Here is a 26,802-nt window from a genome sequence, read left to right on the forward strand (position 1 = left end):
TGCACGGTGCTCCGAGTGTGGTCTAACCGAGGGGATAGGGAGACGGGAACTGTGCACGGTGCTCCGAGTGTGGTCTAACCGAGGGGATAGGGAGACCGGAACTGTGCACGGTGCTCCGAGTGTGGTCTAACCGAGGGGATAGGGAGACCGGAACTGTGCACGGTGCTCCGAGTGTGGTCTAACCGAGGGGATAGGGAGATGGGAACTGTGCACGGTGCTCCGAGTGTGGGTCTAACCGAGGGGATAGGGAGACCGGAACTGTGCGCGGTGCTCCGAGTGTGGTCTAACCGAGGGAATAGGGAGACCGGAACTGTGCGCGGTGCTCCGAGTGTGGTCTAACCGAGGGAATAGCGAGATGGGAACTGTGCACGGTGCTCCGAGTGTGGTCTAACCGAGGGGATAGGGAGACCGGAACTGTGCGCGGTGCTCCGAGTGTGGTCTAACCGAGGGGATAGGGAGACCGGAACTGTGCGCGGTGCTCCGAGTGTGATCTAACCGAGGGGATAGGGAGACTGGAACTGTGCACGGTGCTCCGAGTGTGGTCTAACCGAGGGGATAGGGAGACCGGAACTGTGCACGGTGCTCCGAGTGTGGTCTAACCGAGGGGATAGGGAGACCGGAACTGTGCACGGTGCTCCGAGTGTGGTCTAACCGAGGGGATAGGGAGACCGGAACTGTGCGCGGTGCTCCGAGTGTGGTCTAACCGAGGGGATAGGGAGACGGGAACTGTGCACGGTGCTCCTAGTGTGGTCTTTCTGAATCTACCCTGTCTAACCCTGTTAGAATTTTATAAGTTTCTATGAGATCCCCTCTCTTCTAAACTCCAGTGAATATAATCCTAACCCACTTAGTCTCTCCTCGTATGACAGACCTGCCGTCCCAGGAATCAGCCTGGTAAACCTTCGCTGCGCTCCCTCTATAGCAAGGACATCCTTCCTCAGATAAGGACACCAAAACTGCACACAATACTCCAGGTGTGGCCTCACCAACGCCCTGTACAATTGCAGCAAAACATCCCTATCCCGATACTCAAAACCTCTCGCTATGAAGGCCAACATACCGTTTGCCTTCCTCACTGCCTGCTGTTCCTGCGCGCTTACTTTCAGCGACTGATGCACGAGGACACCAAGGTCTCGCTGAGTATCCGCCTCTCTCAATTTACACCCCATTCACTAAGTTAAAAACAGCGAGGTTATGTTGCAGCTGTATAAGGTGCTGGTGAGGCCACACCTGGAGTACTGTGTACAGTTTTGGTCTCCTTACTTGAGAAAGGATCGTGCCTTCCGAGCCTGGTGGAGTTCTTCGAAAATGTGACTAAACACATTGACGAAGGGAAGGCGGTAGATGTGGTTTATCTGGATTTTAGCAAGGCGTTCAATAAGGTCCCCCATGCAAGGCTTCTAGAAAAAAAGTGAGAGGGCATGGGATCCAAGGGGCTGCTGCCCTGTGGATCCAGAACTGGCTTGCCCAAAGGAGGCAGAGAGTGGGCATAGATGGGTCTTTTTCTAAATGGAGGTCGGTCACCAGTGGAGTGCCCCAGGGATCTGTTCTGGGACCCTTGCTGTTTGTCATTTTCATAAATGACCTGGATGAGGGATGGGTTGGTAAGTTTGCCGACGACACGAAGGTTGGTGGGGTTGTGGATAGTCTGGAGGGATGTCGGAAGTTACAGAGGGACATAGATAGGATGCAAGACTGGGCGGAGAAGTGGCGGATGGACTTCAACCCAGATAAATGCGTCGTGGTCCATTTTGGCAGGTCAAATGGGATGAAGGAGTACAATATTAAGGGAAAGACTCTTAGTACTGTAGAGGATCAGAAGGACCTTGGGGTCCGGGTCCATAGGACTCTAAAATCGGCCCCGCAGGTGGAGGAGGTGGTTAAGAAGGCGTATGGTGTGCTGGCCTTTATCAATCGAGGGATTGAGTTTAGGAGTCCGGGGATAATGATGCAGCTATATAAGACCCTCGTCAGACCCCACTTGGAGTACTGTGCTCAGTTCTGGTCGCCTCATTACAGGAAGGATGTGGAAAAGATTGAAAGGGTGCAGAGGAGATTTACAAGGATGTTGCCTGGATTGAGTGGCATGCCTTATGAGGATAGGCTGAGGGAGCTCGGTCTTTTCTCCTTGGAGAGACGTAGGATGAGAGGAGACCTAATAGAGGTGTATAAGATGTTGAGAGGCATAGATCGGGTGGACTCTCAGAGGCTTTTTCCCAGGGTGGAAATGGCTGCTACGAGAGGACACAGGTTTAAGGTGCTGGGGGGTAGGTACAGGGGAGATGTTAGGGGGAAGTTTTTCACACAGAGGGTGGTGGGCGAGTGGAATCGGCTGCCGTCAGTGGTGGTGGAGGCGAACTCAATAGGGTCTTTTAAGAGACTCCTGGATGAGTACATGGAGCTTAATAGGATGGAGGGTTATAGGTAGGCCTAAAAGGTAGGGATATGTTCGGCACAACTTGTGGGGCCGAAGGGCCTGTTTTGTGCTGTAGTTTTTCTATGTTTCTATACTGGCACTGGAGGGGGTGCAGAGGAGATTCACTCGGTTGATTCCGGAGTTGAGAGGGTTGGCTTATGGGGAGAGACTGAGTAGACTGGGGCTATACTCATTGGAATTCAGAAGAATGAGGGGGGGATCTTATAGAAACATATAAGATTATGAAGGGAATAGATAAGATAGAAGCAGGGGAGTTGTTTCCACTGGCGGGTGAAACTAGAACTAGGGGCATGGCCTCAAAATAAAGGGGAGCAGATTTGGGACTGAGTTGAGGAGGAACTTCTTCACACAAAGGGTTGTGAATCTGTGGGATTCCCTGCCCAGTTGAGGCTCCCTCATTGAATGTTTTTAAGGCAAGGATAGATAGATTTTTGAAGGAATTAAGGGTTATGGTGAGCGGGCGGGTAAGTGGACCCGAGTCCACGAAAAGATCAGCCATGATCTTATTGAAAGGCGGAGCAGGCTCGAGGGGCCAGATGGCCGACTCCTGCTCCTAGTTCTTATGTTCTTATTAATCTGCCTTCCGACCCAAAGTGGATAACCTCACATTTACCCACACACTCAGCCTGTCTAAATCACGCTGAAATATCTCTCTACCTTACAGCCAGAAAGGGTCGCGAGCTTCAGGTTTTTAGGTGTCCAGATCACCAACAATCTGTCCTGGTCCCCCCCACGCCGACACTATTGTTAAGAAAGCCCCACCAACGCCTCTACTTTCTCAGGAGACGAAGGAAATTTGGCATGTCCGCTACGACTCTCACCAACTTTTACAGATGCCCCATAGAAAGCATTCTTTCTGGTTGTATCACAGCTTGGTCTGGGGCTCCTGCTCTGCCCAAGACCGCAAGGAACTACAAAGGGATCGTGAATGTAGCCCAGTCCCATCACGCAAACCAGCCTCCCATCCATTGACTCCGTCTACACTTCCCGCTGCCTCGGGGGAAAAGCAGCCGGCATAATCAAGGACCCCCCCCCCACGCACCCCGGACATTCCCTCTTCCACCTTCTTCCATCGGGAAAAAGATACAAAAGTCTGAGGTCACGTACCGACCGACTCAAGAACAGCTTCTTCCCTGCTGCTGCTGTCAGACTTTTGAATGGACCGACCTCGCATTAAGTTGATCTTTCTCTACACCCCGAGCTGTGACTGTAACGCTACATTCTGCACCCTCTCCTTTCCTTCTCTATGAACAGTATGCTTTGTCTGTACAGCGCGCAGGAAACGATACTTTTCACTGTATCCCAGTGACAATAATAAATCAAATCAAACAGGTGACTCACCGGTGATTCCAGTACATCTGCTTGTAGAGGTCAAACTCCGGAATTTCCATATCCTCACTCTCCCAGGATGACTGATCGTACGGGAGGTCCCTCCACTTCACCAGATAGTGAACTGTTCCTTTCTTATCCACACTGCAGAGAGGGGGAGCGAGCGAGAGAGAGAGAGAGGGGGACGGAGCGAGAGAGAGAGAGAGAGAGGGGGGGGGGAGATGGAGAGGGGGGGAGATGGAGCGAGAGAGAGAGAGAGGGGACGGAGCGAGAGAGAGAGGGGGAGGGAGAGGGAGAGAGAGAGAGAGAGGGGGGGGACGGAGCGAGAGAGAGAGAGAGAGAGAGAGGGGGGCAGAGAGAGAGAGAGAGAGAGAGAGAGAGGGGGCAGGAGCGAGAGAGAGAGAGAGAGAGGGGGACGGAGCGAGAGAGAGAGAGAGAGAGGGGGGGGGACGGAGCGAGAGAGAGGGGGACGGAGCGAGAGAGAGAGAGAGAGGGGGGGGGGGACGGAGCGAGAGAGAGAGAGAGAGGGGGACGGAGCGAGAGAGAGAGAGAGGGGGACGGAGCGAGAGAGAGAGAGAGGGGGACGGAGCGAGAGAGAGAGAGAGGGGGGGACGGAGCGAGAGAGAGAGGGGGACGGAGCGAGAGAGAGAGAGAGAGGGGGACGGAGCGAGAGAGAGAGAGAGGGGGACGGAGCGAGAGAGAGAGAGAGGGGGACGGAGCGAGAGAGAGAGAGAGGGGGACGGAGCGAGAGAGAGAGAGAGGGGACGGAGCAAGAGAGAGAGAGAGGGGGGAGGGAGAGAGAGAGAGAGAGAGAGGGGGCAGAGAGAGAGAGAGAGAGAGGGGGGGGCAGAGAGAGAGAGAGGGGGGCAGAGAGAGAGAGAGAGAGAGGGGGGCAGAGAGAGAGAGAGAGAGAGAGAGAGGGGGCAGGAGCGAGAGAGAGAGAGAGAGAGGGGGACGGAGCGAGAGAGAGAGAGAGGGGGACGGAGCGAGAGAGAGAGAGAGGGGGACGGAGCGAGAGAGAGAGAGAGGGGGACGGAGCGAGAGAGAGAGAGAGGGGGACGGAGCGAGAGAGAGAGAGAGGGGGACGGAGCGAGAGAGAGAGAGAGGGGGACGGAGCGAGAGAGAGAGAGAGGGGGACGGAGCGAGAGAGAGAGAGAGGGGGACGGAGCGAGAGAGAGAGAGAGGGGGACGGAGCGAGAGAGAGAGAGAGGGGGACGGAGCGAGAGAGAGAGAGAGGGGGACGGAGCGAGAGAGAGAGAGAGGGGACGGAGCAAGAGAGAGAGAGAGGGGGGAGGAAGAGAGAGAGAGAGAGAGAGGGGGGCAGAGAGAGAGAGAGAGAGAGGGGGGGCAGAGAGAGAGAGAGGGGGCAGAGAGAGAGAGAGAGAGAGGGGGGCAGAGAGAGAGAGAGAGAGAGAGAGAGAGGGGGCAGGAGCGAGAGAGAGAGAGAGAGAGAGGGGGACGGAGCGAGAGAGAGAGAGAGGGGGACGGAGCGAGAGAGAGAGAGAGGGGGACGGAGCGAGAGAGAGAGAGAGGGGGACGGAGCGAGAGAGAGAGAGGGGGACGGAGCGAGAGAGAGAGAGAGGGGGACGGAGCGAGAGAGAGAGAGAGGGGGACGGAGCGAGAGAGAGAGAGAGGGGGACGGAGCGAGAGAGAGAGAGAGGGGGACGGAGCGAGAGAGAGAGAGAGGGGGACGGAGCGAGAGAGAGAGAGAGGGGGACGGAGCGAGAGAGAGAGAGAGGGGGACGGAGCGAGAGAGAGAGAGAGGGGGACGGAGCGAGAGAGAGAGAGAGGGGGACGGAGCGAGAGAGAGAGAGAGGGGGACGGAGCGAGAGAGAGAGAGAGGGGGACGGAGCGAGAGAGAGAGAGAGGGGGACGGAGCGAGAGAGAGAGAGAGGGGGACGGAGCGAGAGAGAGAGAGAGGGGGACGGAGCGAGAGAGAGAGAGAGGGGACGGAGCGAGAGAGAGAGAGGGGGACGGAGCGAGAGAGAGAGAGAGAGAGGGGGACGGAGCGAGAGAGAGAGAGAGGGGGACGGAGCGAGAGAGAGAGAGAGGGGGACGGAGCGAGAGAGAGAGAGAGGGGGACGGAGCGAGAGAGAGAGAGAGGGGGACGGAGCGAGAGAGAGAGAGAGAGGGGGACGGAGCGAGAGAGAGAGAGAGGGGGACGGAGCGAGAGAGAGAGAGAGAGGGGGACGGAGCGAGAGAGAGAGGGGGGGACGGAGCGAGAGAGAGAGAGAGAGGGGGACGGAGCGAGAGAGAGAGAGAGAGGGGGACGGAGCGAGAGAGAGAGAGAGGGGGACGGAGCGAGAGAGAGAGAGAGGGGGACGGAGCGAGAGAGAGAGGGAGGGAGACGGAGCGAGAGAGAGCGAGAGGGGGAACGGAGCGAGAGAGAGGCGGGGGGGGATGGAGCGAGAGAGAGAGAGAGGGGGGACGGAGCAAGAGACAGAGGGAGAGAGAGGGGGAGGACGGAGCGAGAGAGAGAGAGAGAGAGAGAGAGAAAACGGGGGCACGGAGCGAGAGAGAGAGAGAGGGGGGGACGGAGCGAGAGAGAGAGGGAGACGGAGCGAGAGAGAGGGGGGGACGGAGCGAGAGAGAGAGGGAGACGGAGCGAGAGAAAGAGGGAGAGGGTGGATGGAGCGAGAGAGAGAGGGGGGGACGGAGCGAGAGGGAGAGAGGGGTCAGAGAGAGAGAGAGAGAGATGGACGGAGAAAGAGAGAGAGAGAGAGAGAGAGTGGGGGATGGAGAAAGAAATGCATTGAGTACGAGAGTTGGCAAATCATCTTGTAGCCATATAAAACCCAGCCACATTTGGAATACTGCGCCCAGTTCTGGTCGCCGCACTACCAGAAGGATGTGGAAGCTTTGGAGAGAGTACAGAGGAGGTTTACCAGGATGTTGCCTGGTATGGAGGGTGTTGGCTATGAGGAGAGGTTGGGGAAACTGGGATTGTTTTCACTGGAAAGACGGAGGCTGAGGGGAGACCTATAGAGGCCTACAGAGAGATGAGAGGCACAGAGAGGGTGGATAGTCAGAGGCTCTTTTCCCCAGGGAGGGGAAAGTGTCAATAACAAGGGGGCGCAGGTTCAAGGTGAGAGGGGGAAGGATTTCCACGCAGGGAGTGGTGGGTGCCTGGAACGCACTGCCAGAGGAGGTGGGGGAAGCAGGAACATCAGAGGCATCGGGGGCCGCACTGTGGGAGGGTCGGTGCTGAGGGAGCGCCGCACTGTGGGAGGGTCGGTGCTGAGGGAGCGCCGCACTGTGGGAGGGTCAGTGCTGAGGGAGTGCCGCACTGCGGGAGGGTCGGTGCTGAGGGAGCGCCGCACTGTGGGAGGGTCAGTGCTGAGGGAGCGCCGCACTGTGGGAGGGTCGGTGCTGAGGGAGTGCCGCACTGCGGGAGGGTCGGTGCTGAGGGAGCGCCGCACTGTGGGAGGGTCAGTGCTGAGGGAGCGCCGCACTGTGGGTGGGTCAGCGCTGAGGGAGCGCCGCACTGTGGGAGGGTCAGCGCTGAGGGAGCGCCGCACTGTGGGAGGGTCAGTGCTGAGGGAGCGCCGCACTGTGGGAGGGTCAGTGCTGAGGGAGCGCCGCACTGTGGGAGGGTCAGTGCTGAGGGAGCGCCGCACTGTGGGAGGGTCAGTGCTGAGGGAGCGCCGCACTGTGGGAGGGTCAGTGCTGAGGGAGCGCCGCACTGTGGGAGGGTCAGTGCTGAGGGAGCGCCGCACTGCGGGAGGGTCAGTGCTGAGGGAGCGCCGCACTGCGGGAGGGTCAGTGCTGAGGGAGCGCCGCACTGTGGGAGGGTCAGTGCTGAGGGAGCGCCGCACTGTGGGAGGGTCGGTGCTGAGGGAGCGCCGCACTGTGGGAGGGTCGGTGCTGAGGGAGCGCCGCACTGTGGGAGGGTCAGTGCTGAGGGAGCGCCGCACTGTGGGAGGGTCAGTGCTGAGGGAGCGCCGCACTGTGGGAGGGTCGGTGCTGAGGGAGTGCCGCACTGTGGGAGGGTCGGTGCTGAGGGAGCGCCGCACTGTGGGAGGGTCAGTGCTGAGGGAGCGCCGCACTGTGGGAGGGTCAGTGCTGAGGGAGCGCCGCACTGTGGGTCAGTGCTGAGGGAGCGCCGCACTGTGGGAGGGTCGGTGCTGAGGGAGCGCCGCACTGTGGGAGGGTCGGTGCTGAGGGAGCGCTGCACTGTGGGAGGGTCAGTGCTGAGGGAGTGACGCACTGTGGGAGGGTCGGTGCTGAGGGAGCGCCGCACTGTGGGAGGGTCGGTGCTGAGGGAGCGCCGCACTGTGGGAGGGTCAGTGCTGAGGGAGCACCGCACTGTGGGAGGGTCGGTGCTGAGGGAGCGCCGCACTGTGGGAGGGTCAGTGCTGAGGGAGCGCCGCACTGTGGGAGGGTCAGTGCTGAGGGAGCGCCGCACTGCGGGAGGGTCAGTGCTGAGGGAGCGCTGCACTGTGGGAGGGTCAGTGCTGAGGGAGCGCCGCACTGTGGGAGGGTCGGTGCTGAGGGAGCGCCGCACTGTGGGAGGGTCGGTTCCGGTTCTGTACTTTGCGTGTTACCTGTGATTGAGAATGCGATGGACCATCATCCACTCCTGTTTAATTCCGTATCGGTAAAACTGCTCCTCGAGCTGGGCGTACTGGGGGTCCTTGTTCTTGCGTTTGGTACTTTTCCCATCATCCTCTACCCCGTAGTCAAAGGTCGGAGGTTCGTCCATGTCTGTCTTCCGCTGGTAGTTCCGAAACATAACTGAGCAATACAATTCTAGCTGTAGGGGGAGAGAGAGAGAGAGAGAGATAGGTACAATACAGAGCTCCCTCTACATTACCCTGACAGTGTAACCCCCCTCCCCACTTTATACCCAGTGTCAGCATCGAGCACTCCCAGAGACAGGTACAATACAGAGCTCCCTCTACATCACCCTGACAGTGTAACCCCCCTCCCCACTTTATACCCAGTGTCAGCATCGAGCACTCCCAGAGACAGGTACAACACAGAGCTCCCTCTACATCACCCTGACAGTGTAACCCCCCTCCCCACTTTATACCCAGTGTCAGCATCGAGCCCTCCCAGAGACAGGTACAATACAGAGCTCCCTCTACATTACCCTGACAGTGTAACCCCCCTCCCCACTTTATACCCAGTGTCAGCATCGAGCACTCCCAGAGACAGGTACAATACAGAGCTCCCTCTACATCACCCTGACAGTGTAACCCCCTCCCCACTTTATACCCAGTGTCAGCATCGAGCACTCCCAGAGACAGGTACAATACAGAGCTCCCTCTACATCACTCTGACAGTGTAACCCCCTCCCCACTTTATACCCAGTGTCAGCATCGAGCACTCCCAGAGACAGGTACAATACAGAGCTCCCTCTACATCACTCTGACAGTGTAACCCCCCTCCCCACTTTATACCCAGTGTCAGCATCGAGCTCTCCCAGAGACAGGTACAATACGGAGCTCCCTCTACATTACCCTGACAGTGTAACCCCCTCCCCACTTTATACCCAGTGTCAGCATCGAGCTCTCCCAGAGACAGGTACAATACAGAGCTCCCTCTGCATTACCCTGACAGTGTAACCACCTCCCCACTTTATACCCAGTGTCAGCATCGAGCACTCCCAGAGACAGGTACAATACAGAGCTCCCTCTACATTACCCTGACAGTGTAACCCCCTCCCCACTTGATACCCAGTGTCAGCATCGAGCTCTCCCAGAGACAGGTACAATACAGAGCTCCCTCTACATTACCCTGACAGTGTAACCCCCCTCCCCACTTTATACCCAGTGTCAGCATCGAGCACTCCCAGAGACAGGTACAATACAGAGCTCCCTCTACATTACCCTGACAGTGTAACCCCCCTCCCCACTTTATACCCAGTGTCAGCATCGAGCACTCCCAGAGACAGGTACAATACTGAGCTCCCTCTACATTACCCTGACAGTGTAACGCCCCTCCCCACTTTATACCCAGTGTCAGCATCGAGCATTCCCAGAGACAGGGACAATACAGAGCTCCCTCTACATTACCCTGACAGTGTAACCCCCCTCCCCACTTTATACCCAGTGTCAGCATCAAGCACTCCCAGAGACAGGTACAATACAGAGCTCCCTCTACATTACCCTGACAGTGTAACCACCTCCCCACTTTATACCCAGTGTCAGCATCGAGCACTCCCAGAGACAGGTACAATACAGAGCTCCCTCTACATCACCCTGACAGTGTAACCCCCCTCCCCACTTTATACCCAGTGTCAGCATCAAGCACTCCCAGAGACAGGTACAATACAGAGCTCCCTCTACATTACCCTGACAGTGTAACCACCTCCCCACTTTATACCCAGTGTCAGCATCGAGCACTCCCAGAGACAGGTACAATACAGAGCTCCCTCTACATCACCCTGACAGTGTAACCACCCTCCCCACTTTATACCCAGTGTCAGCATCGAGCACTCCCAGAGACAGGTACAATACAGAGCTCCCTCTACATTACCCTGACAGTGTAACCCCCCTCCCCACTTTATACCCAGTGTCAGCATCGAGCTCTCCCAGAGACCGGTACAATACAGAGCTCCCTCTACATTACCCTGACAGTGTAACCCCCCTCCCCACTTTATACCCAGTGTCAGCATCGAGCCCTCCCAGAGACAGGTACAATACAGAGCTCCCTCTACATCACCCTGACAGTGTAACCCCCTCCCCACTTTATACCCAGTGTCAGCATCGAGCTCTCCCAGAGACAGGTACAACACAGAGCTCCCTCTACATTACCCTGACAGTGTAACCCCCCTCCCCACTTTATACCCAGTGTCAGCATCGAGCACTCCCAGAGACAGGTACAATACAGAGCTCCCTCTACATTACCCTGACAGTGTAACCCCCCTCCCCACTTTATACCCAGTGTCAGCATCGAGCACTCCCAGAGACAGGTACAATACAGAGCTCCCTCTACATCACCCTGACAGTGTAACCCCCTCCCCACTTTATACCCAGTGTCAGCATCGAGCACTCCCAGAGACAGGTACAATACAGAGCTCCCTCTACATTACCCTGACAGTGTAACCCCCCTCCCCACTTTATACTAGGTGTCAGCATCGAGCTCTCCCAGTGACAGGTACAATACAGAGCTCCCTCTACATCACCCTGACAGTGTAACCCCCCTCCCCACTTTATACCCAGTGTCAGCATCGAGCTCTCCCAGAGACAGGTACAATACAGAGCTCCCTCTACATTACCCTGACAGTGTAACCCCCTCCCCACTTTATACCCAGTGTCAGCATCGAGCACTCCCAGAGACAGGTACAATACAGAGCTCCCTCTACATTACCCTGACAGTGTAACACCCCTCCCCACTTTATACTAGGTGTCAGCATCGAGCACTCCCAGAGACAGGTACAATACAGAGCTCCCTCTACATCACCCTGACAGTGTAACCCCCCTCCCCACTTTATACCCAGTGTCAGCATCGAGCTCTCCCAGAGACAGGTACAATACAGAGCTCCCTCTACATCACCCTGACAGTGTAACCCCCCTCCCCACTTTATACCCAGTGTCAGCATCGAGCACTCCCAGAGACAGACACAATACAGAGCTCCCTCTACATCACCCTGACAGTGTAACCCCCCTCCCCACTTTATACCCAGTGTCAGCATCGAGCTCTCCCAGAGACAGGTACAGTACAGAGCTCCCTCTACATTACCCTGACAGTGTAACCCCCCTCCCCACTTTATACCCAGTGTCAGCATCGAGCTCTCCCAGAGACAGGTACAGTACAGAGCTCCCTCTACATCACCCTGACAGTGTAACCCCCCTCCCCACTTTATACCCAGTGTCAGCATCGAGCTCTCCCAGAGACAGGTACAATACAGAGCTCCCTCTACATTACCCTGACAGTGTAACCCCCTCCCCACTTTATACCCAGTGTCAGCATCGAGCACCCACAGAGACAGGTACAATACAGAGCTCCCTCTACATCACCCTGACAGTGTAACCCCCCTCCCCACTTTATACCCAGTGTCAGCATCGAGCACTCCCAGAGACAGGTACAATACAGAGCTCCCTCTACATCACCCTGACAGTGTAACCCCCTCCCCACTTTATACCCAGTGTCAGCATCGAGCACCCACAGAGACAGGTACAATACAGAGCTCCCTCTACATTACCCTGACAGTGTAACCCCCCTCCCCACTTTATACCCAGTGTCAGCATCGAGCACCCACAGAGACAGGTACAATACAGAGCTCCCTCTACATCACCCTGACAGTGTAACCCCCCTCCCCACTTTATACCCAGTGTCAGCATCGAGCACTCCCAGAGACAGGTACAATACAGAGCTCCCTCTACATCACTCTGACAGTGTAACCCCCCTCCCCACTTTATACCCAGTGTCAGCATCGAGCTCTCCCAGAGACAGGTACAATACGGAGCTCCCTCTACATTACCCTGACAGTGTAACGCCCCTCCCCACTTTATACCCAGTGTCAGCATCGAGCATTCCCAGAGACAGGGACAATACAGAGCTCCCTCTACATTACCCTGACAGTGTAACCCCCCTCCCCACTTTATACCCAGTGTCAGCATCGAGCACTCCCAGAGACAGGTACAATACAGAGCTCCCTCTACATTACCCTGACAGTGTAACCCCCCTCCCCACTTTATACCCAGTGTCAGCATCGAGCACTCCCAGAGACAGGTACAATACAGAGCTCCCTCTACATTACCCTGACAGTGTAACCACCTCCCCACTTTATACCCAGTGTCAGCATCGAGCACTCCCAGAGACAGGTACAATACAGAGCTCCCTCTACATCACCCTGACAGTGTAACCCCCCTCCCCACTTTATACCCAGTGTCAGCATCAAGCACTCCCAGAGACAGGTACAATACAGAGCTCCCTCTACATTACCCTGACAGTGTAACCACCTCCCCACTTTATACCCAGTGTCAGCATCGAGCACTCCCAGAGACAGGTACTATACAGAGCTCCCTCTACATCACCCTGACAGTGTAACCACCCTCCCCACTTTATACCCAGTGTCAGCATCGAGCACTCCCAGAGACCGGTACAATACAGAGCTCCCTCTACATCACCCTGACAGTGTAACCCCCCTCCCCACTTTATACCCAGTGTCAGCATCGAGCACTCCCAGAGACGGGTACAATACAGAGCTCCCTCTACATTACCCTGACAGTGTAACCCCCCTCCCCACTTTATACCCAGTGTCAGCATCGAGCTCTCCCAGAGACAGGTACAATACAGAGCTCCCTCTACATTACCCTGACAGTGTAACCCCCCTCCCCACTTTATACCCAGTGTCAGCATCGAGCTCTCCCAGAGACCGGTACAATACAGAGCTCCCTCTACATTACCCTGACAGTGTAACCACCCTCCCCACTTTATACCCAGTGTCAACATCGAGCACTCCCAGAGACAGGTACAATACAGAGCTCCCTCTACATCACCCTGACAGTGTAACCCCCCTCCCCACTTTATACCCAGTGTCAGCATCAAGCACTCCCAGAGACAGGTACAATACAGAGCTCCCTCTACATTACCCTGACAGTGTAACCACCTCCCCACTTTATACCCAGTGTCAGCATCGAGCACTCCCAGAGACAGGTACTATACAGAGCTCCCTCTACATCACCCTGACAGTGTAACCCCCCTCCCCACTTTATACCCAGTGTCAGCATCGAGCACTCCCAGAGACGGGTACAGTACAGAGCTCCCTCGACATTACCCGTAATCCGTCTGGGCAAGGTTTGCACGCACTTACCTGTAATTCACTGACCCAGGAGCAATGCCAATACGACATGCCCACCCACTTGGCGAAGAATTGGCGTTCCGGCCTGCCCTCCAAGGGCTTGGGCGAGGGTGCGTCAGGGTCCGCATCCGGGGGGCGGGGAACGGGGGTGGGGGAAGGTGGGTCTCCCCATTTCCAGTGTAGAATACGTTGTACTTTACCCTTCATTTGGGGGCACTGTCGACGGGGCACAGGGCCGGGAAGGAGGATGGAAAGTAAAGAAAGAAAGAGAGAGAGACATCAGTCGGGAAGGTCGCTTCAAGTTTCTAGGTGTCCAGATCACCAACAACCTGTCCTGGTCCCCCCCACGCCGACACTATAGTTAAGAAAGCCCCACCAACGCCTCTACTTTCTCAGGAGACGAAGGAAATTCGGCATGTCCGCTACGACTCTCACCAACTTTTACAGATGCCCCATAGAAAGCATCCTTTCTGGTTGTATCACAGCTTGGTCTGGGGCTCCTGCTCTGCCCAAGACCGCAAGGAACTACAAAAGGGTCGTGAATGTAGCCCAATCCATCACCAGCCTCCCATCCATTGACTCCGTCTACACTTCCCGCTGCCTCGGGAGGGAAAAGCAGCCGGCATAATCAAGGACCCCCCCCCCACGCACCCCGGACATTCTCTCTTCCACCTTCTTCCGTCGGGAAAAAGATACAAAAGTCTGAGGTCACCGACCGACCGACCGACTCAAGAACAGCTTCTTCAGAGAGATTTGGATAGGCTGAGCGAGTGGGCGAGGATCTGGCAGATGGAATATAACGTCAGCAAATGTGAGGTTATCCACTTTGGAAGAAGTAATGGTAAACTGGAATATTATTTAAATGGAGAAAAATTACATCGTGCGACTGTGCAGAGGGACCTGGGGGTCCTTGTGCACGAATCGCAAAAACTCAGTCTGCAGGTACAACAGGTGATCAAGAAGGCGAATGGGATGTTGGCCTTTATCGCGAGGGGGATAGAATATAAAAGCAGGGAGGTCTTGCTGCAACTGTACAAGGCACTGGTGAGGCCGCAACTGGAGTACTGTGTGCAGTTTTGGTCCCCTTATTTGCGGAAGGATATATTGGCCTTGGAGGGAGTGCAGAGAAGGTTCACCAGGTTGATAACGGAGATGAGGGGTGTTGATTATGAGGAGAGACTGAGCAGATTGGGTTTGTACTCGTTGGAATTTAGAAGGCTGAGGGGGGGATCTTATAGAGACCTGTAAGATAATGAAGGGGCTGGATAGGGTAGAGATGGAGAGATTCTTTCCACTTAGAAGGGAAACTAGAACTAGATGGCACAGCCTCAAAATAAGGGGGGGCCGGTTCAGAACAGAGTTGAGGGGGAACTTCTTCTCTCAGAGGGTGGTGAATCTCTGGAATTCTCTGCCCACTGAAGTGGTGGAGGCTTCCTCGTTGAATATGTTTAAATCACGGATAGATGGATTCCTGATCGCTAAGGGAATTAGGGGTTATGGGGATCAGGCGGGTAAGTGGAACTGATCCGCTTCAGATCAGCCATGATCTTGTTGAATGGCGGGGCAGGCTCGAGGGGCCAGATGGCCTACTCCTGCTCCTATTTCTTATGTTCTTGTGTTCCCTGCTGCCGTCAGACTTTTGAATGGACCGACCTCGCGTTTAGTTGATCTTTCTCTGCACCCCGAGCTGTGACTGTGACACTACATTCTGCACCCTCTCCTTTCCTTCTCTATGAACGGTATGCTTTGTCTGTAGAGAGCGCAAGAAACAATACTTTTCACTGTATCCCGATAGATGGATGATACTGGAATCGTGTTGGTTCGAGGGGCTTTAGATTGGTTCCACTGGTCAGCACAACATCGAGGGCCGAAGGGCCTGTACTGCGCTGGAATGTTCTATGTGACAATAATAAACCAAATTATAGAACAGCGAACAGTACAGCACAGGAAACAGGCCCTTCGGCCCTCCAAGCCTGTGCCGCTCCTTGGTCCAACTAGACCAATCGTTTGTATCCCTCCATTCCCAGGCTGCTCATGTGACTATCCAGGTAAGTCTTAAACGATGTCAGCGTGCCTGCCTCCACCACCCTACTTGGCAGCGCATTCCAGGCCCCCACCACCCTCTGTGTAAAAAAACGTCCCTCTGATGTCTGAGTTATACCTCGCCCCTCTCAGCTTGAGCCCGTGACCCCTCGTGATCGTCACCTCCGACCTGGGAAAAAGCTTCCCACTGTTCACCCTATCTATCCCCTTCATAATCTTGTACACCTCTATTACATAAGAAACAGGAGCAGGAGTAGGCCATCTAGCCCCTCGAGCCTGCCCCGCCATTCAATAAGATCATGGCTGATCTGACGTGGATCAGTACCACTTACCCGCCTGATCCCCATAACCCTTAATTCCCTTACCGCTCAGGAATCCATCCATCCGCACTTTAAACATATTCAGCGAGGTAGCCTCCACCACCTCAGTGGGCAGAGAATTCCAGAGATTCACCACCCTCTGGGAGAAGAAGTTCCTCCTCAACTCTGTCTTAAACCGACCCCCCTTTATTTTGAGGCTGTGTCCTCTAGTTTTAACTTCCTTACTAAGTGGAAAGAATCTCTCCGCCTCCACCCTATCCAGCCCCCGCATTATCTTATAAGTCTCCATAAGATCCCCCCTCATCCTTCTAAACTCCAACGAGTACAAACCCAATCTCCTCAGCCTCTCCTCATAATCCAAACCCCTCATCTCCGGTATCAACCTGGTGAACCTTCTCTGCACTCCCTCCAATGCCAATATATCCTTCCTCATATAAGGGGACCAATACTGCACACAGTATTCCAGCTGCGGCCTCACCAATGCCCTGTACAGGTGCATCAAGACATCCCTGCTTTTATATTCTATCCCCCTCGCAATATAGGCCAACATCCCATTTGCCTTCTTGATCACCTGTTGTACCTGCAGACTGGGCTTTTGCGTCTCATGCACAAGGACCCCCAGGTCCCTTTGCACGGTAGCATGTGTTAATTTGTTTCCATTGAGATAGTAATCCCATTTGTTATTATTTCCTCCAAAGTGTATAACCTCGCATTTCTCAACGTTATACTCCATTTGCCATATCCTCGCCCACTCACTCAGCCTGTCCAAATCTCTCTGCAGATCTTCTCCGTCCTCCACACGATTCACTATTAGATCTCCCCTCATTCTCCGTCTTTCCAGGGAGAACAAGCCCAGTTTACCCAATCTCTCCTCATAGCTAAGACCCTCCATACCAGGCAAAATCCTGGTAAACCTTCTCTGCACTCTCTCTAACGCCTCCACGTCCTTCTGGTAGTGCGGCGACCAGAACTGGACGCAGTACTCCAAATGCGGCCGAACCAGCGTTCTATACAGCTGCATCATCAGACTCCAGCTTTTATACTCTATACCCCGTCCTATAAAGGCAAGCATACCATATGCCTTCTTCACCACCTTCTCCACCTGTGTTGCCACCTTCAAAGATTTGTGGACTTGCACACCCAGGTCCCTCTGTGTTTCTATACTCCTGATGACTCTGCCATTTATTGTATAACTCCTCCCTACATTATTTCTTCCAAAATGCATCACTTCGCATTTATCCGGATTAAACTCCATCTGCCACCTCTCCGCCCAATTTTCCAGCCTATCTCTATCCTGCTGTATTGCCCGACAATGTTCATCGCTATCCGCAACTCCAGCCATCTATGTGCAATTCTCCCATTCCTGCGCACAGCAAGATCCCACAGGAACCGCTCCCCCCCCCCCCAAGCGACGGAGGCCTTCCCTTAGGTCCCCAGCCCCGAGAGTTGGCCAACTTGGCCGCATTCGGAGCCTGCGGCCTTGTTGCCATGGCCACGGGCCTCCCCCCTCTCTCTCTCCCCCCAGCCCCAGCGAGCCCGGATAACTCCAACCTGACACCAGGTCGGGTTCAGAGCCTCACTCCAGCAGCCAGGGGGGGTGACGGGCAGGAGATGGCACCATCTGGGCACTGGGCCGAGTTTGGAGGCTGCGGTCTCAGTCCAGTCGTGTAGCAGGCCGCGATTGAAGCCTCCAGCCTTGTTTTAATAGCCACGGGCCTCTATCTCCACGGCGACACGCCTGGGATGATGCTATGTACTAGGCCGAGATTGAAGCCTGAGGCCTTGTTTTGATAGCCAAGAGCCACTGTCTCCAGGGCAACAGGCTTGGGATAATGCTAACTAGGTATTAGGCCAAGATTGAAGCCTGAGGCCTTGTTTTGATAGCCAAGAGCCACTATCTCCAGGGCAACAGGCCTGGGATAATGCTAACTAGGTATAAGGCCAAGATTGAAGCCTGAGGCCTTGTTTTGATAGCCAAGGACCTCCGTCTCAATGGTGAACAGGCCTGAGATGATGCTAAGTAGGTACTAGGCCGAGATTGAAGCCTGCGGCCTTGTTTTGATAACCAAGGACCTCCGTCTCCATGGTGACCAGGCCGGAGATGATGCTAACCAGGTACTAGGCCGAGCTTAAAGCCTGTGGCCTTGTTTTGATAGCCGAGGGCCTTCGTTCCATGGCCACAGCCTCGAGAAGGCCCTAACTGGGCACTAGGCTGCGATTGAAGCTTGTGGCCTTGTGTTAATAGCCAAGGGCCTCTGTCTCCAGAGCAACAGACCTGGGATGATACTAACTAGGTACTCGGCAGATAAGGCTGGAGGCTTCAATGTTTTAATAGCCGAGGGCCTCCGTCTCCAGGGCAACTTGCCTGACATGATGCTAACTCGATACTAGGCCGTGAGTGAAGCCTGCGGCATTGTTCTGATAGCCAAGGACCTCCGTCTCCATGGTGAACAGGCCTGGGATGATACTAACTAGATACTAGGCCGAGATTAAAGCCTGCGGCCTTGATTTAATAGTCAAGGGCCTCTGTTTCCATAGCGACAGGCCAGAGATGATGCTAACTAGGCACTAGGCCGTGATTGAAGCCTGCGGCCCCCTTCTGATAGTCAGGGGCCTCCGTCTCCACGTCGACAGGCCGGAGATGTTAACTAGGTACTAGGCCGCGATTGAAGCCTGAGGCCTTGCCCTGGCGGCCAGTCTCTGGGGTGACTTACCAGGCAGCGAGGGCACAGCCACTCGCCATTGGGGATCTCCGGAAGAGGGGGGTTGAGACAGTGGATGTGGTAGGAGGAGGGGCAGGCGTCGCAGCAGAGCAGCTCGCCGCCATCTTTGCAGACCCGACAGAACTCCATGTGGTCGTCCTCCTCCTCCTCAGGCTCCCCGAGGGCCCCCTCCTCCAGCTCACCGTCTACCTCCGCCTCCAACTCCGAGTTCTCGTCCTTGGCTTCCCATTGGACACCTTCTTTCTCCTTCGAGAGAGAAACAAAAAAAATCAGAGGGGCTATTCGACTGCAGAGGCAGCGCGCACCGCCATTCACCCCCCCCTCCGCCGCCGCCCTCTCCCTGGCCAACGGGGCCCCGCAGGCCACAATCGGAGCCTGAGGCCTTGGCGCCCTTTGCCCCCCCAACCCCCTCACAAACCACACTCACGCAGTGCGGGCAACTCCATTTGCCCTCGGGTGCCCTCTCCATCTCGGGGTCCAGGCACACCATGTGGTAGGCCCGGGGGCAGGTGTCACAGAGGATTATCTCCCCCCCTTGTTGGCAGACCTCGCAGTAATCCTGGTGGTCCGTCTCATAGCCGTCTCCATCTTCATCCCCGACTGCTGTGAGAGGGAGACACAGAGAGAGACAGAGAGAGGGACAGAGAGAGGGACAGAGAGAGGGACAGAGAGAGGGACAGAGAGAGGGACAGAGAGAGGGACAGAGAGAGGGACAGAGAGAGGGACAGAGAGAGGGACAGAGAGAGGGACAGAGAGAGGGACAGAGAGAGGGACAGAGAGAGGGACAGAGAGAGGGACAGAGAGAGGGACAGAGAGAGGGACAGAGAGAGAGACAGAGAGAGAGACAGAGAGACAGAGAGAGAGAGAGAGACAGAGAGAGAGAGAGACAGAGAGAGAGAGAGACAGAGAGAGACAGAGAGAGAGAGACAGAGAGAGAGAGAGACAGAGAGAGAGAGAGACAGAGAGAGAGAAAAAAGAGAGAGAGAAAAAGAGAGAGAGAAAAAGGAGAGAAAAAGAGAGAGAGAGGGAGAGAGAGGGAGACAGAGACAGAGAGAGAGGGAGAGAGAGGGAGAGAGAGACAGAGACAGAGAGAGAGGGAGACAGAGACAGAGAGAGACAGAGACAGAGAGAGACAGAGACAGAGAGAGACAGAGACAGAGAGAGAGAAGAGAGACAGAGAGAGAGAGAGACAGAGAGAGAGACAGAGAGAGAGAGAGACAGAGAAGAGAGAGAGAGACAGAGAGAGAGAGAGAGACAGAGAGAGAGAGAGACAGAGAGAGAGAGATGGGGAGGGAGAGCGGGGAGAGATAGTTGGTTAAAATGACAATGCCTCTTTAACTCCGTGACCTTTTCACACTGACCCTCCCTTTAAACCCGTGACCTTTCACCCCTGCCCCTTTTAACCCCATGACCTTTAACCCCCTGTCCCTTTTAACCCCACGACCTTTAACCCACATGCCCCTTCTAACCCTGCGACATTTAACCCCCTGCCCCTTTTTAACCCCACGACCTTTAACCCCCTGCCCCTTTTAACCCCACGACCTTTAACCCCTCTGCCCCTTTACCCCGCGACCTTTAACCCCCTGCCCCTTTTAACCCTGCAACTTTAACCCCGCGACCCTTAACCCCCTGCCCTTTTTAACCCCGCAACCTTCAACCCCCCCTGCCCCTTAACCCCCGACCTACCCCGCTTCTTCCTCTTCAGCCCCTTGCCCCTCCTGCGACCCCGGCTGCTGCGACTGTTCGAACCGTCCGAAGGCACCGAGAAGCTGTTGATGGAGGCCCCGTCAAAATCCGAATCCATGTCCAGTTCATCCTCCTCGCTCTGGGGTACCGGCCCGCGGGGGATGGAGAGAGGGAGAGAGAGAAAGAACTGTCAAAATATAGACATTGCAGCCGTTTCAAAATGGCCGCCGGCACCCTCTGACTTTTGCCCGGCCACAATGAGGCATGGGGGCAGGGAGGAACGGGATGGGGGGGGCCTCACTCCCCTCAAGAGCTGGAACAAAAAAATAACCCTCTCTTCCCCGCCGCCCTCCCCAAGCAACGTGGCCACTTCTTCGAGCCTCCCATCCCCCGACCTCCGGGCTTGGGGTTCAGGAGCAGAGAGAGAGGGGGGAGGGGGAGTGACAAATTTCTTAAAATTGCCACTTCCAAGATGGCCGCCATGCCCTCTGACGTCAAACCGGGGCTCAGGGAGAGAGAGAGAGATTTCGAACAAAACAATGCCATTTCCAAGATGGCCGTCACGCCCTCGGACCGGGGTTCAGAGAGAGAGAGACTGAGATTTCTAAAAGAATGCCCATTTCCAAGATGGACACCATGCCCTCTGACCTCCGACCGGGGTTCAGGGGGAGAGAGAGAGAGGGAGCATCTAATTTCTAAAAAAAAATGTCATTTCCAAGATGGCTGCCATGCCCTCTGCCCTCCGACTGGGCCCAAAGAATTCAAAATCCCTACAGTTCATTTTTCTGCCTCGTCCCACTGAAGGGTGGATCAGTAAATTTGCTGATGACACCAAGATTGGTGGAGTAGTGGATGAGGTGGAGGGGTGTTGTAGGCCGCAAAGAGACATAGATAGGATGCAAAGCTGGGCCGAAAAATGGCAAATGGAGTTTAACCCTGATAAATGTGAGGTGATTCATTTTGGTAGGACTAATTTAAATGTGGATTACAGGGTCAAAGGTAGGGTTCTGAAGACTGTGGAGGAACAGAGAGATCTTGGGGTCCATATCCACAGATCTCTAAAAGGTTGCCACTCAAGTGGATAGAGCTGTGAAGAAGGCCTATAGTGTGTTAGCTTTTATTAACAGGGGGTTGGAGTTTAAGAGCCGTGGGGTTATGCTGCAACTGTACAGGACCTTGGTGAGACCACATTTGGAATATTGTGTGCAGTTCTGGTCACCTCACTATAAGAAGGATGTGGAAGCGCTGGAAAGAGTGCAGAGGAGATTTACCAGGATGCTGCCTGGTTTGGAGGGTAGGTCTTATGAGGAAAGGTTGAGGGAGCTGGGGCTGTTCTCTCTGGAGCGGAGGAGGCTGAGGGGAGACTTAATAGAGGTTTATAAAATGATGACGGGGATAGAACATAGAACAGTACAGCACAGAACAGGCCCTTCGGCCCACGATGTTGTGCCGAGCTTTATCTGAAACCAAGATCAAGCTAGATAGAGTGAACGTTCAAAGACTATTTCCTCGGGTGGATGGAGCTATTACAAGGGGGCATAACTATAGGGTTCGTGGTGGGAGATACATAGAACATAGAACATAGAACATTACAGCGCAGAACAGGCCCTTCGGCCCACGATGTTGCACCGACCAGTTAAAAAAAAAAACTGTGACCCTCCAACCTAAACCAATTTCTTTTCGTCCATGAACCTATCTACGGATCTCTTAAACGCCCCCAAACTAGGCGCATTTACTACTGATGCTGGCAGGGCATTCCAATCCCTCACCACCCTCTGGGTAAAGAACCTACCCCTGACATCGGTTCTATAACTACCCCCCCTCAATTTAAAGCCATGCCCCCTCGTGCTGGATTTCTCCATCAGAGGAAAAAGGCTATCACTATCCACCCTATCTAAACCTCTAATCATCTTATATGTTTCAATAAGATCCCCTCTTAGCCGCCGCCTTTCCAGCGAAAACAATCCCAAATCCCTCAGCCTCTCCTCATAGGATCTCCCCTCCATACCAGGCAACATCCTGGTAAACCTCCTCTGCACCCTCTCCAAAGCCTCCACATCCTTCCTGTAATGTGGGGACCAGAACTGCACACAGTACTCCAAGTGCGGCCGCACCAGAGTTGTGTACAGTTGCAACATAACGCTACGACTCCTAAATTCAATCCCCCTACCAATAAACGCCAAGACACCATATGCCTTCTTAACAACCTTATCTACTTGATTCCCAACTTTCAGGGATCTATGCACACATACACCTAGATCCCTCTGCTCCTCCACACTATTCAAAGTCCTCCCGTTAGCCCTATACTCAACACATCTGTTATTCCTACCAAAGTGAATTACCTCACACTTCTCCGCATTAAACTCCATCCGCCACCTCTCGGCCCAACTTTGCAACCTGTCTAAGTCTTCCTGCAAACTACGACACCCTTCCTCACTGTCTACCACACCACCGACTTTGGTGTCATCAGCAAATTTGCTAATCCACCCAACTATACCCTCATCCAGATCATTAATAAATATTACAAACAGCAGTGGCCCCAAAACAGATCCCTGAGGTACACCACTTGTAACCGCACTCCATGATGAATATTTACTATCAACCACCACCCTCTGTTTCCTATCCGCTAGCCAATTCCTGATCCAATTTCCTAGATCACCCCCAATCCCATACATCTGCATTTTCTGCAGAAGCCTACCATGGTGAACCTTATCAAACAGGAAGGATATCAGAGGTAGGTTCTTTACGCAGAGAGTGGTTGGGGTGTGGAATGGACTGCCTGCAGTGATAGTGGAGTCAGACACTTTAGGAACATTTAAGCGGTTATTGGATAGGCACATGGAGCACACCAGGATGATAGGGAGTGGGATAGCTTGATCTTGGTTTCAGATAAAGCTCGGCACAACATCGTGGGCCGAAGGGCCTGTTCTGTGCTGTACTGTTCTATGTTCTAGTTCAGGAGGAGGCCATTCAGCCCAACGAGTCTGCACTGACCACTATCCCACCCAGGTCCTATCCCTGTAACCCAATGCATTTACCCCAGCTCGTCCCCCTGACACTAAGTGGCAATTTAGAACCATAGAACATTACAGCTCAGAAACAGGCCTTTTGGCCCTTCTTGCCTGTGCCGAACCATTTTTCTGCCTAGTCCCACTGACCTGCACTTGGACCATATCCCTCCACACCCCTCTCATCCATGAACCCGTCCAAGTTTTTCTTAAATGTTAAAAGTGAGCCCGCATTTACCACTTTATCCGGCAGCTCATTCCACACTCCCACCACTCTCTGCGTGAAGAAGCCCCCCTAATATTCCCTTTAAACTTTTCTCCATTCACCCTTAACCCATGTCCTCTGGTTTTTTTCTCCCCTAGCCTCAGGGGAAAAAGCCTGCTTGCATTCACTCTATCTATACCCATCAAAATCTTATACACCTCTATCAAATCTCCCCTCAATCTTCTACGCTCCAGGGAATAAAGTCCTAACCTACGAGGAAGTGGAGGGATGGGTTGGTAAGTTTGCCGACGACACAAAGGTCGGTGGGGTTGTGGATAGTCTGGAGGGATGTCAGAAGTTACAGAGGGACATAGATAGGATGCAAGACTGGGCGGAGAAGTGGCAGATGGACTTCAACCCAGATAAATGCGTAGTGGTCCATTTTGGCAGGTCGAATGGGATGAAGGAGTACAATATTAAGGGAAAGACTCTCAGTCCTGTAGAGGATCAGAAGGACCCTGGGGTCCGGGTCCATAGGACTCTAAAATCGGCCCCGCAGGTGGAGGAGGTGATTAAGAAGGCATATGGTGTGCTGGCCTTTATCAATCGAGGGATTGAGTTTAGGAGTCCGGGGATAATGATGCAGCTATATAAGACCCTCGTCAGACCCCACTTGGAGTACTGTGCTCAGTTCTGGTCGCCTCATTACAGGAAGGATGTGGAAAAGATTGAAAGGGTGCAGAGGAGATTTACAAGGATGTTGCCTGGATTGAGTGGCATGCCTTATGAGGATAGGCTGAGGGAGCTTGGTCTTTTCTCCTTGGAGAGACGTAGGATGAGAGGAGACCTAATAGAAGTGTATAAGATGTTGAGAGACATAGATCGGGTGGACTCTCAGAAGCTTTTTCCCAGGGTGGAAATGGCTGCTACGAGAGGACACAGGTTTAAGGTGCTGGGGGGTAGGTACAGGGGAAATGTTAGGGGTAAGTTTTTCACACAGAGGGTGGTGGGCGAGTGGAATCGGCTGCCGTCAGTGGTGGTGGAGGCGAACTCAATAGGGTCTTTTAAGAGACTCCTGGATGAGTACATGGGACTTAATAGGATGGAGGGTTATAGGTAGGCCTAAAAGGTAGGGATATGTTCGGCACAACTTGTGGGGCTGAAGGGCCTGTTTTGTGCTGTAGTTTGTCTATGTTTCGATTCAATCTCTCTCTGTAACTCAGCTTCTCAAGTCCCGGCAACATCCTTGTGAACCTTCTCTGCACTCTTTCAACCTTATTTACATCCTTCCTGTAACTAGGTGACCAAAACTGTACACAATACTCTAAATTCGACCTCACCAGTGTCTTATATAATCTTACCATAACACTCCAACTTTTATACTCGATACTCGGATTTATAAAGGCCAATGTACCAAAGGCACTCTTTACGACCCTATCCACCTGTGACGCCACTTTTAGGGAATTCTGTACCTGTATTCCCAGATCCCTCTGTTCAACTGCACTCTTCAGAGTCCTACCATTTACCCTGTACGTTCTACTTTGGTTTGTCCTTCCAAAGTGCAATATCTCACACTTCTCCGCGTTAAATTCCATTTGCCATTTTTCAGCCCATTTTTCTAGCTGGTCCAAATCCCTCTGCAAGCGTTGAAAACCTTCCTCACTGTCCACTACACCTCCAATGGCCGTTTAGCAGGGCCAATCCACCTAACCAGCACGTCTTTGGACTGTGGGAGGAAACCGGAGCACCCGGAGGAAACCCACGCAGACACGGGGAGAACGTGCAGACTCCGCACGGACAGTGACCCAAAGCCGGGAATCAAACCCGGGTCCCTGGCGCTGTGAGGCAGCAGTGCTAACCCACTGTGCCACCCTTGCCAGGTCCCTGAAAGAGAGTGAGAGTGTCAAATTTCAAAAAGATTGCCATATCCAAGATGGCCGCCACACCCTCTGACCTCCGACTGGGAGCCAGGGCCCAATGGGAGAGGGCAGGGGGGGGGGTCAAATTTCTAAAAATTGCCATTTCTAAGATGGCCACCGTGCCCTCCTTTATCTGACATGGGAGTCAGAAAGAGAGAGAGAGGGAGCGTCATATCTCAAAAAATTGCTATTTCCAAGATGGCTCCCACACCCTCTGACCTCCGACTGGGAGTCAAGGACAGAGAGAGAGGGAGTGTCATATTTCAAAAAATTGCTATTTCCAAGATGGCTACCACACCCCCTGACCTCCGGCTGGGAGTCAAGGACAGAGAGAGAGAGAGGGAGCGTCATATTTCAAAAAATTGCTATTTCCAAGATGGCCGTCATGCCCTCTGAACTCCACCTGGGAGGCAGGAACAAAGAGAGAGGAACAAAGAGAGAGGGGGAGCGCCAAAGTATTTTTTAATGCCATGACCAAGATGGCCGCCACGCCCTCTGACCCCCAACTGGGAGTCAGGGCCCAAAGAAAGAGAGCGGGGGTGTCAAATTTCTAAACAATTGCCTCTTCCAAGATGGCCGCCATGCCCTCTGACCCCCGGGTCCTTTCCACCTTCTCTTCCCAAGCGGGAAAACGCGCCCCCTTATTACCATCCGCCCTTCACCCCTTCTTATACCCACCGAAGAACGCTTGCGTTTGCTGCCAAAACCTCCCAGTTTGATTTTTAGGGGCGCCACTTTCTTGGTCTTGGCCTTTTTTTTCATCTCTGTGCCCAGTGCCCGAGGGCCTTTGGGTTTCCGGCGAGCATTCGGACCTGGGAGGGGAGAGATCGGAGCAAAGTTAGTCCTCGGAACTTCGTCAAGGCAGAATCTGGCCTCATCCCAGCCCGGGAGACACCTGGGCCTCGCCGTCGCCGGGGGCGACACACAGGCCTCACTCCCGCCCCCCCAGGAAGGCAACTCCCAGCCCCGACTTCCCCCCCCACCCCGAGCGGGTGGAGAGACAGATCGGCCTCACTTTGGCCCTCGGAGCCACTCCGAGGCCTTATTGTTGCCCAGGACGACAACTAGGCCTCACTCTGCTGCCCCCCCCCGGGGGGCCACTCCCGGGCCTCATTCCGGCCCCCGCCCCGGGGGGCCACTCCCGAGCCTCACCCCTGTGGGGCAGGGGCCACTCCTGGGCCTCTCCGTCGCACAGGGCGACAACTAGGCCTCACTCCAACCCGGGGCAGCATCCAAGGCTTTACCGTTGCCCAGGGCGATAGCTGGGCCTCACTCCAGCCTGGCGCTCCCTCGCCCTCCCTCCCTGGCCCTCCCTCCCTCCCAGTCCTGCTCCGACCTCTCACCTTTGCCCTCCTTGGTCCTTGGCCTTGCGGAGGGGGCA

General features: G+C 54.5%; 1 protein-coding gene across 1 annotated transcript in view; it reads right to left on the reverse strand.

Moving 5' to 3' along the window:
• The window catches only part of LOC144490414 (chromodomain-helicase-DNA-binding protein 4-like), a gene marked incomplete at its 3' end in the record, with an annotated part of 33,874 nt that extends 7,081 nt beyond the window's left edge, over positions 1-26,793 (reverse strand). The window contains exons 1-8 of the mRNA XM_078208157.1: positions 26,765-26,793; positions 26,100-26,233; positions 20,290-20,428; positions 19,031-19,206; positions 18,595-18,849; positions 13,530-13,733; positions 8,311-8,519; positions 3,779-3,910 (exon numbers count right to left, since the gene is read on the reverse strand). Of these exons, the coding sequence (XP_078064283.1) occupies positions 3,779-3,910; positions 8,311-8,519; positions 13,530-13,733; positions 18,595-18,849; positions 19,031-19,206; positions 20,290-20,428; positions 26,100-26,183 (1,199 nt within the window). The remainder of the gene's footprint in view (positions 1-3,778; positions 3,911-8,310; positions 8,520-13,529; positions 13,734-18,594; positions 18,850-19,030; positions 19,207-20,289; positions 20,429-26,099; positions 26,234-26,764) is intronic.
• Positions 26,794-26,802: the final 9 nt, after the last annotated feature.

Source organism: Mustelus asterias, unplaced genomic scaffold (assembly GCF_964213995.1).
Source record: "Mustelus asterias unplaced genomic scaffold, sMusAst1.hap1.1 HAP1_SCAFFOLD_3254, whole genome shotgun sequence".
Classification (NCBI taxonomy): Eukaryota; Metazoa; Chordata; class Chondrichthyes; order Carcharhiniformes; family Triakidae; genus Mustelus; species Mustelus asterias.